At 39.2% G+C, this 11,795-nt stretch overlaps 1 protein-coding gene across 1 annotated transcript; it reads right to left on the reverse strand.

Annotated features, from left to right (window-relative positions):
- Positions 1–178: 178 nt before the first annotated feature.
- On the reverse strand, positions 179–9,996 carry jkamp (jnk1/mapk8 associated membrane protein). Its single transcript, XM_074660308.1, has 7 exons — positions 9,838–9,996; positions 9,274–9,353; positions 7,964–8,118; positions 7,497–7,703; positions 4,942–5,123; positions 4,698–4,774; positions 179–4,148 (listed from the first exon to the last, which is right to left on the reverse strand). The coding sequence occupies exons 1-7, from the start codon at positions 9,839–9,841 to the stop codon at positions 3,930–3,932; spliced, it is 924 nt and encodes a 307-aa protein (XP_074516409.1). The 5' UTR covers positions 9,842–9,996; the 3' UTR covers positions 179–3,929.
- Between the last annotated feature and the right edge of the window lie 1,799 nt (positions 9,997–11,795).

Consider the following 11,795-nt stretch of genomic DNA (forward strand, 5'->3'; position numbering starts at 1 on the left):
AAGTTGACGAATTCATGAGTGGCGAAGGAAAAGAAGGAGGGAAAATGGTAGGAAGAGAGGTTCAGAACGTAAGTATATTAAATGTCCTGCAATATACTTTACAAGAGAAATGAAGGCCATGCTGTAGCAAATGCTGACAAGGTGGCTCCACTTTACTGAAGAGACGACAGCAAACCTGTGTGTGTGACACATTTGGCATTTTATTTTCTAATACAGAAAGTGCTGAAACCCTAGATGTGCATGAGGCAGTGAAATGTCCCCCTTATACATTGTCATCAGCGTGCTGTTTACTTCAGGAAGTGCAGGACATGTCAGCCTTCAGGAGAGCACAGTGCTGGTTTGACTCTGACAGCAGGTAGACTGTAGAATTAAGAGACCCATAAATACTTGAGGTTTGAACTCATGTTGATTCAATACTAGATACAGATCACGTGACACTATACAGGTAGGTACACTGACCTTTAAAACACCGCGCACTGTTGTGAAACATTTATTTGTAATTTGAGCGCGTGTGCATGTAGCAAATCCTACTGAACACACTCATATTTACAAGCATACATATATTTACAGTAATATACATGATATATATATAATACATTAGCAGCTTCAGAAGGACAAAACTAACAGCATCACATAAGCATCAAAGCTTCTATGTATCTCAGTGTATTATTGTATCTTTAGTTCAAACATAATTAAGTAAAGTACACAGCAGTGACACTATTTCCATGTCTGCCCTCACCTAACCTGTGTCTCTATTATATATTATCAGATGTGTTAGTGGGAAAGAGAACTCCGTGGAATCCTTGAAACATCCACAAAGATATAAGAAAAACATGAAAGCAAATAAACCCAGCAAGGTCATAGGTCATTTATCACTACAATCTTGATTTACATTAAGACACGTTTTTTAACATTATCGTTTTGTTAATTGGTTAATATCCCCAACCCATCAGAATGTTTTTTCATCCAGATGGTCTGAAGAGTCTTGGATGGAAACACCTTAAGGACTGGATTATTCTGAGATAGCCAGGGATTTGTCTTCCAGAGAAATGGACGCTCAGCTCTGGGACTCCAATGTAATGTAATGGGAATACATGAGCAGCACAAGCCGGGGCTGAGGTGCCCTTCTATTGCACTTTGTTAAGTATGTCTGTATTGGGGGAGTGTGTGTGTGAATGAGAGTGTGTGTGCGTGCATGTGGGTGTATATTCTCTGTTATTTATTTTATAACTGTATGTAATCCCTACCTCATATTTTATCGAACAATTTGCTATTGTTCCTGCTATATTTATAATGATTATATTTTACTTCATTATTGTTATTCAATTGATTGATTGATCGATTGTCCGTTATACAGGGATGACGGAGTAACAAACAGGAACAAAGAATCTCACTGCCATGTCAATGTGTATGTGATCAATAAACTAAAACTTGAACTTGAACTTGTTATGTACATGAGGCCCAGTGAATCTCTTCAACACAACCAGCGCACCATCAATCTTCATCCATAACATTTTCTATATTTACAACCAAAATGTACAGGATGGGCAAACATGTCTCAACATACTTCAGGAGAATGTCAAATAAATAAAAGACGGACAGGTGAGACCTGAATAGTGACTTTAAGATATGATTCTCCAAAAACAGGATCTGAACTCGGTACGATGTAGTACCAGAACATGTTCAGTACATTTATAAAATACCAAACCCAGTGTGGTTGCAGCTTTTCTGCTGGGAGCTTTAGGTTCACTGTAAGTCTATTTGGGGTTTTTGGACCGTTGCTCAAACTAAATGAGTCATTTAAAGCTGAAGTAGGCAGATTGGAGCAAATATGATTAAAAAAAAGTTATTTTTATAAAACGGTCGCTATATCGTGACAGTAGAACATGAAACACCTGAAAAAAATCATGTGCCTCATGATGCCTGCGTCCTCCGGTGCTCCTCCTAACGGCATCTGCAAGATTTCACAGAGCGGAGGAAAACAAGCTGATCTGAGGTCTGCTGTCCATCTGCTGTCTGAGAGCCGGCAGTCAATCACTCGCGAACTCCGACCAAACGGTCAAACTAGGCAGCGCTGATCAAATATGAATCAATATTCTGTTACGTTAATGCCTATTTCTCTCCTCAGATGTTTTCAGAATCATCTTGTAGTGCACGGTTTAGCTGTAAAATGAGAACGTGTGTGACCCATGTTGGAAATCTCTTGAAGGAACGCCAAGTACCGGCACATGACTGGAGCACAGCCAATAGGAACGCTCTCTCAATGAAATGACCTGTGATTGGTCAGTCTCCCGTCACGGGCCAGATTTTCTAAAGCCTGAAAACAGAGCTATGAGGAGGTGCAGAAGTCTAGTTATCTCTCAGAACACTTGAATTACAATATGCTGAAAGGTTATAATAATATACAGCCTACTGCAGGTTTAAAGCAGTGATTCTCAAAGTGTGGTCCGGGGACTCGTGCTTTATCATTAAAAAGTACATATCTACAGATGGGGACCATTTGCACCAATAAAACAAGCATATTGTGTCCACTACTCCCGCCCATGTTAGAAACTCTGATCTGATTGTGACACGTCACGTCAATCTGTCATGAATCAGTCGCTTCACTCAACAAACCGTTCCTGCTGCTGCATAGCTTAGCTTAGGTTATTAGCCAGCTCGCTAGCTGGAGAGCATGGAGGAATATTTGAGTCAGTCCACGTCGCCAAGTGACGCTAAGAGCAATCTAGATAAATTGAGAAATTCTGACGACAGTTACATCAAGAGACAGCGACGGGAGACTAAAATACATCATGAGTCTTCAGGTACTCGCGATTGCACCTGGAATATCAGGGCAAAACAAAGTGATGTTAACATGATTCAAACTGAAATGTGTTTCTGTTTATCATTATCAAACAGGTCTGAAGTATTTAGGTTGAAAAGTTTAGAATACCAATAGTTCCCAATGGCATCAAAGAGTATAAATGGTAGAAAGCATTATGCTTAATCGGTGTTATGATTATTAGGGGGGTCCTTGCTACATTTTCTCCCCTGTAAGGGGTCCCTGGCCCCGACAGGTTTGAGTACCCCTGGTTTAAAGACATCACTGTGTGGTAACTTGTCATCACCAGCTGCGACAGCATGTGGCTGCTATTGTTTTCACCTTGTGAGTCTGTGTGTGAGTCATCGTGTCTAAATGTGTTCCTGGAGACACCTGCTGTAGCAGGAACTACCACAGAGGAGGTTGGAGAACTTTGACAGGTGTTTATCTGTTTATCTGTTTATCTGTCTGTCTGTCTGTCTGTCTGTCTGTCTGTGGACAGATTTTGTCACCGCGATAGCATCACAACCATGCAAGATGCAGTCACGAATTAAATATTGGACAAATCACCCTTTAAGGTTCATTTTGAACAGATAAAATGTACGATTAATTTGCGATTAATAGTGATTAACTATGGACAACCGATTGACAGCCCTAGTTTCAACCATGCTAACATGAAATGTAAACAGTTATGTGAGCAACTCTCAACATGGATTGTACCAACATGATAGTGAAGCTAGTTTCCATTTCGTGAAGTTTTACTCTCATGGGAAGATTTGCATGATCAACTATTTAAATAAGTTGGCATTTAGCCGAGACCATCGGTCCTGCTTAGAAATCCTGAATGGAACTACATTAAATATACAACACCTAGGGTAGTTATCATATCTTATTGTCCAACTTTAACAGTTCCTCTACTTGCACAGCATTTAGAATTGATCATGATCATGAAGTTGTTTACCCCAATGTTAAATAACATCTCATGATGTCATCACTATCTGGTCGTTGAACTGGTTGAAGTTTGATCACATCAGCCCAGAACCCGGAGCCCATTCAAACCCCTCAGTATCACCCTGCTGTCAGTCCACTGGTGGCTCTGTGCTAGTAGCCGTATCCGCGTTGGGTTCCGTCAGTGTCCGTTACCGCCCTCGGACAGGATGCGACTGGGCTCGGTGAACTTGGCGGTGGCTATGTAGAACAGGGCGGGACCAGGCACGAGGGCCAACAGCGGCAGGTCCTGCTCCAGCTTGTCCAGTCGGGAGATGGAGATGATGCCGTAGGCGTGGAGCAGCCAGTGGCTGAACAGGACGACCAGACGCTTCTTCTTAGCAACCAGGTTCTTAAAGGACTGTGGTGACGTAGGGGGAGCACAGAAACACACAGAGGAAACAGGTCAGAATGAATCATACTGGGAGATCAGCTTCCAATAACTGATTATAAATAATGCAGTAAACAGCATGTTGGTGGCCAATCACAGCTCTGTTTGCTGCTCTGTGGGTTGGACAGCACAGCTTTAAATTAAAGTGAAATGAGAACGTTTTTGAGCAAGAATATAATGAACTGCATGTATGTAGTAAATGAAATAACAAATATAATTAACAAGCCTTTTTTAAATAATTTTGAGATTCACTTAAAAAAATTATTAATTCAGAATTGAATCTTACATCTTTTTTTTCCAACTTCTTTAAAGCACAATTCAAGTGTAATACAATTAAATCAATACATTCATAAATGTTATTATTAATGTTAATGTATCATGATTAAACCCTGAAGAGGTCTGTGATTATTGTGATCATTCAAACATCAGATTTCAAGGGGAAAATGACTTCAAATGACAGGTGATGTTTGATTTTTAATCTGCTACACACAGTCGCACACAGTGAGTGAGTTTTGTTACCTGTATCTCAGAGGCAGACATGTAAACAGCCAGTGTGACCAGAGACAGGACCAGTATGATGTAGGGAAACGCGTAGTCTGAAACACACAAAGTGTCACTCACAGCTGCACAGTTCAACCTACACCAATTAAGCATCGTTATCTAAACTGTAATTTGGTCATAATCACGTTAATATACTCCTTTAAGGAATCAGGAAAACAACTGTCAAACATCGGTACCGGTCGGATGTGATCTCAGTACTCACAGAGCAGTCCTCCTCCCACGGCCTGCAGCACGGTGAGGATGGGGAAGAAGTAGAGAGCGGCGTAGATGCTCTTGAAGCGGTCAGATTTGCCCAGACCGCACGCTATCTTCTTCACCAACAGAGGACGCAACAGCATCATCAGCACCAAGCAGAACGCATAGTAGATTAACACAATGGTATAGCTGAGGAGGAGACAGACAAGAGTCAGTCAAAGACGATAATATACTAAAATCACAATACACTAGAGCAGTGGTGTCAAACATATGGCCCAAGGGCCAGAACTGGCCCGCAAAAGGGTCCAATCCAGCCCACTGGATGACTTTGAACAGTGTCAAAATGGCAGAGAAGTATGAGATTTTCATTTTTCAAGCGTCACTTTGGATACTTTGACAAAATGTTAAAAAGTAAAAAAAAATATATATATATATTTTTGACATAATAAACCAAAGTTATTGATATTAAGTCAAAATTATGACTTTTAAAGTCAGAATAATGCACACACACACCAAAACTATGAGATACTAGTAAGAATTATCATCATAGGAAGTCATAATTATGAGAATTAAGTTAAACTTGACTTGACTTAAACTCGGGGAGTCGAACTTAAAAGACACGACTCAAAGTTATGAATCGTAAATGTCAAAAGAATGAGATTTTCATTTTAAAAATTTGAGATATTTTGTCACATTTATGACTTTTTATAAGAATTAAGATTTAAGATTTTAAGTTAAAAAAGTCAATTTTTTTACATAGTGAGCCAAAGTTATTGATATTAAGTCAAATGTATGACTTTTTAAAGTCAGAATTAATCATTAATTCCAATTTTGCAATATAATGCACTTCTATTCCAAGTTTGGGGTGGATTTTTCATTAATTGTGGACGTTTTCAGGATGTTCTTGTACTTCTTTACACTAACAGGAAAGGAACATGTTGAGGTGTTGTTATTTATAGGTTACTATGCAATGGTTTTACTGGTCCGACCCACTTGACATCAAACTGGACTGTACGTTGTCCATAAACTAAAATGAGTTTGACACCCCTGCACTAGAGGGTACATGATGGACTCAGACATATCAGAAAACGTGAGCATATCTGAGGTTGACAATGATAGCGACAACAGAGTTTCTATAGAACTGTCCCCGATATTTTAATGAACAACACTTCGATATTTAAGGTGCAATGTGGATCTGGCGGTATCTAGCGGTGAGGTTGAGATTGCAACCAACTAAAACCTCCCCCGTGTGCCGAGTGTGTAGGAGAGCTACGACGGCCGACGCAAAAACGTGACAGGTAAGTAGAGCCAGTGTTTGGTTTGTCCGTTCTGGGCTACTGTAGAAACATGGCGACCGGCTCTGTGAAGAAGACCCGCTCTCTATGTAGATATAAACGGCTCATTCTAAGCTAACAAAAACACAGTTCTTATTATCAGGTGATTATAAACTAAAGATAACATACCTATTAATATTATATCATATTTCTGCAAATAACAGAAATAGGATATAAGAGCCACTCCCCTCAACAGGATTGTGCCCGCTTGTCGCTCTGCCTGTCAGATTACCTGCACCTCACTACCTGCCTGCTCGGTTCTCTGAAAATGAATTACAAGGCAGTTATGGTTTTCATAATCCTGTTTTTTTTGCTGTTGAATATCCATTCATATTGAAAGAAGAAGTACAAACTGATTTTAGTGCTACAAACCTGCTGTAGCTAGGATTTAAAAAAAATATACTTGGGTCTTGAGTCCAAGCACACCATGCACCCCCACCCTGCTGATATGAAAAAAGGTCTCTAGTTTTCTTCTTTTTTTTTTTAAATTATTCTTATTTTTCACATTTTATTTACTCAACTGTTAAAAGCTAGAGTAGGTAATGTATTTTATAAAAATGTTTTTGTCCTATTATTTGAAATCTTCTTTACATCCCGACAGCAATCAATAAATCAAATATTCTGACAAAATAAGAAAAAAATCTGGTATCTGTGGCTGTCGCAGGACTGTAATAAACCCGTCCAATCATTTAATTCGGCCCGAATGAAACAGCTACCTGCCTGTCTGTCTGCCTACTTACTGTACCTGTCTACCTGCCTATGCACTCATTGTGCTTTACCAGTCTTCCACAAGCTACTAATAATAGCCATGTTCGTTGTTAATGTTCATAATGATAATTTTGGGAAGTGTCTTTGGAGGGAGGCCTGAAGGGACAGACTGTCAGTGTTGATGACTTGGTGACTTTCTCTCTAGATTTAGGGACTTCTGGAGTTAGTGCTGCTAGCCACTTTCATTGTAAAAGAGTTGGCAACACTGGGCTGGGTTTTTAGTTTGGATCATTTTATAATCTAGTTTATTCTTTCTGGTTTCTCCAATGTTACCTACCCAAGCTTAAATTATGTTTCCTTGAAGTTTTATTTTCCTTTTTGCAAGATCTTTTTTCTTTTAAAGAGAGTTAAATACATATGGAGCTATTTCATTTATTGTATTTTCTGAGATCTAAATGTGGTTTCAAAGACTTCTTCTGCCCAGGTTTTCAAAGCCCCCTGTTATGTGGTCAGTACTTACAGCGGGTAGACAGCCTCCTGGGTGCAGTGTAACGTGTTGATGTAGTCTGGACTGGGGTTGTACAGCATGGTGTACCAGTCTGACAGCATCTGGACCCGACACGAATGGATGCTGAGCTTTCCCACCGGCTCTGTGACCAGCAGGGTGACCACAGCTGACACGCTGCACTCCAACATGGCTGTGATGTGCTGCAGCAGAGCACTGGAACTGAACACACAACACACAGAACAACACGAGATCACACAACAGAAACACTAGTCATTCTAGGTGTCTGTTTTATTTTGTGTGCGCGTACAGCCTCTGCTGTTTTCTTACAGTCTTTGAGCTATACCTGAGGAATAAAGTCTCATCATTTTCCTTTTTTTAATTTTACCGTGGTATTGAATTAGGTATTGAGAATCGTGGAAATGTGTGTGTGTGTGTGTGTGTGTGTGTGTGTTTGTGTGTGTAGTCCTGTGTGGCCTCACCTCTTCTTTCCAGAGTACCACTCTATGAAGAACCAGTGCAGCACTAGGGGTAACATGGCCATGAAGCCCAGATAGAGCCAGTCGTAGAGCTCAGGGGCCTCAGTGCAGCGTTCACACACATTCTGGAGGTTGGCCCGCTCTCCACGAGGACAAACCTGGCAGGACAGACACACATGCTAGGATTAGAAAACAACCCACAGAAACTCACTGCCAGCCCAACAGCCACACGTCGTATTTTCTCTTGTGTGTTGTGTGTAGGATAATATATATATATCATTCAATCATATACAGTATAAATAATGTCTCTTTATTTGTATAGTACAGTACTTTTCATGCAAACATCTGTAATGCTTCACACAACATGATATATTAAAGGCTGTAATGTCTGTGTTAAAAAAAAATCCGACATCCGTTCATTCTTGTTACATTACGCCACGTTGTGAATTCAGTTAGTAATAGTAAATATAATCTATAAGTTGTCGAGAAACACTGTTCTGCTCAACTGACAGACATCATAAAATACAGCGGTAGGCCTATAACAAAACAATGGACAGCTGATGCAGCTGTGCCACACGTCATATTTAACTGACATGGCTTTAACATGACGGCTCCAAGGCAAAGGTATCTCATTTGCTAAATGCCTGTCTCCCCTTTCTTCACGTCTCGTCCTCGCCTCCTCCGCTCGCATTTCCCGTGGTAGGGACTAAGGCGTGAGGAGAGGAGTCGAGGCCGTGCAAACTTATCTTTGTATTAATTCCCTTATTTATTTACTCTTTTGTTTAATTCTCTTTTATGTATGTATTTATTTTTATTAATTTAATTATAAATAAATGTATTTATTTGTTTACGTATTTATTTTTATTAATTTTTTATTAATTTAATTATTTAATATTTATTTCTATATGTATATATTTATGTATGTATTATGTACAGTATATCGTGCATAAATAAATAAATGCATAAATAAATAGATACAAGTAAAAGTAGATCATATAAATAAAAAAAACATGCAAAAATAAATTAATTAATAAAAATAAATAAGATTAATCAGAAGAGTAAATAAATAAATAAATAAATAAGGGAATTAATGCAAAGATAAATAAATAAAGAAGCAAATTAAAACAGAAATATCAATTTATGTCACATTTGATCAATTAATGGTTACAATTATTTTTAATAATATTTTTGCTGCATTTTATGACATATTTATCGAGTCATTTATTTATTTTTAATTTCGGCAGGGTCCGTCTTCTATAATGCCCCACAGCCCCACACATAACGTGACCCATCTGATGCTGTTCAGTACTCACACCACACTCTCCCTCCACTGATCCATTGACCATCATCCTGCCACAGTACGTGCCTGGACACGTTGAAGTCATGGCCACAGCTGTAAGGACATACAGACAAGTTAGACAGCAGTCACTGACACTGGTAAACAATATAGACATTACATTCACAGTACAACTCAAATATAAATACATAGTACAACAAATAAATAACACCATAAAGAGCCATTTGAGACATGATAAACAAAGATGCCACATCTAAAAGTGTTCATTAAAAACATCTGACTGCTGCTGGAACAACACAATATATTACTTTCACTGGTCGGTGTTTAAACTGACATGAATCCACTGAGATAGCTCCTACTGAGTGATGTGGGCTGGTAACGATACATCCAGAGATACATCCAGTGATACATCCAGTGATACAGTCAGAGTGCAGAGGGATGTTGTTAGCTAAACTAGCTAGTTCCCAGCTAGCTTAGCTAACGTTGTTAAAACCTCACCATGATGTGCGACGCTGCGGTCAAACTATGTTACCAAGCTGACTAGCAACAGATGAGAAGTGAATATTGAAAGCTAACTTACCCATGGTGTGAGCAATAATGATTAAACCAGGTTTATCTCCTCAGTGCTGTTCTCACTAGTTTCATCTGGTAGAAGCAAACCGGATGAGGACGGAAATGTTCTTCTTCTTCTTTAGTGTTTATTGGTGGTTGACAAATCAGTTTAGAGGCACATTACCGCCGCCTGCTGGAGTAGACTGTGGAAGCAGTAGATTGGCAAAAATAAATAAATAGATAAAACAAAAAAAACAACAATTCTCTCAAATAATCCTGTTGCTCTTTAGTAATTAATTAATAGATTGTGTACTTGTAGATTCCCCAATATAATAGTGTGTTTCCAGTTTATTACAGTGTGTGCATACCGGTAGTCCAGTTGGGTTGCAGATGAAACTGAGGTAGCACAAACAGGAAAGCAACGACTTTATTAAAACAACAATAACATTACAACACTGATAACAGTATATGGAGTATGGGAAAAACACTAACAAAAGCAGAGAAATAATTATTATTGTATCAAAGATATTATTTGATCTAGTGGACGGAGACCAAAACATTTAAATTCTAGATTTCTAGATTAATGAGGCATTTTAGTCCAAAAGTTAACCACGTAAGCGACCAAAAATTATGAAATTTATCCTGAGTTATGAATATTTTATCACATATATGTGTTCCCAAAGTCCAGACAGAACCTCCACTCTCAGTATCATGCAGTGGTTGCACTGCACTAGAGATCAGATAAACGCTACAACACCATGTTAAGACCGCATACGTTGACTGTGGCTGGAGCTGCTGTATGTGACCATGACAAAGAATCTGAATCAGAACCAGCTTTATTCACACAGTAAGTGTGTACACATACAAGGAATTTGACTCTGGTTTTTGTTACTCTCAATGTACTTGCACAGAAATAGACATAACAGTTGAAAACAAGGACAACAAATGGGAGTTGTAATTAACACACACACATTAACGCAATCGATCTTTCGGAGGTTGTAGCGGCCTCAGTTTTGAAGCTAGAGTGAAGATAATGGTATCATCTGAAATTAGAAAACCCTAATGAATCCATTGGTACCAACCATGTCATGGCCATTTTCAAAGGGCTCCCTTGACCTCTGACCTCTAGATATGTGAATTCTATGGGTAACCACGAGTCTCCCCTTTACAGACTTTATGATACACTTTAATCATGATTAACTATTTTAATTTGATTGACAGCCCTAATATCATATCAATGAAATAGTACAATGGTGCAGAGCGCAAAGGGTGCTGGAATAAATAAATATGGAATTATAAGTGTAACAGGTTGCTTTATATACATGAGGTAGATGGATATAAAACAGCAAAGACAGCCGATCCCAGTGTCACTTCACAGCTGCCGTTATCTCAGGGTCAAGACTTCATAACATGGACGTCATGGTGGTAAAGCTGGATAAAAAAAGACAGGTCTAAATGCACTAACCATCATAACACCGCTGAAGACACACAATGGATGACAATGGCTTCGCTATTTTAATTCAGAAATACGCTGCTCTTGGTCTGACAGCATTTTTGCAGCATGTTATCTTGTATATATATAGTTTACTAGCCTCAGAAATCTGATCCAGCTCTGTGGGCCTACAGCTGTAGACCAGTAGGACCAGTCAGGACCAACCAGCTGTGATGACACTCTCCTGGAGAATCACGACCAAACTGGTTAAATCTTATACAGTGTGTGTGTAGGCTGCATCCAGCGCGTTGCATCAACAGTATCTTTTGTAAACACCTTATAATGTCATTTTACAGGGACATAGATGCAAAAATCTATCACCAGTTACCATGGCAACTGCATTAAACGTCACACGTCTGCACGTTCATATGGAAGGCGTGGTTACAGAGAGACAGAGAGAGAGAGAGAGAGAGAGAGAGAGAGAGAGAGACAGAGAGAGAGAGAGAGAGAGAGAGAGACAGAAAGAGAGAGAGAGAGACAGAGAGAGAGAGAGA

Source organism: Sebastes fasciatus, chromosome 15 (genome assembly GCF_043250625.1).
Source record: "Sebastes fasciatus isolate fSebFas1 chromosome 15, fSebFas1.pri, whole genome shotgun sequence".
Taxonomy (NCBI): Eukaryota; Metazoa; Chordata; class Actinopteri; order Perciformes; family Sebastidae; genus Sebastes; species Sebastes fasciatus.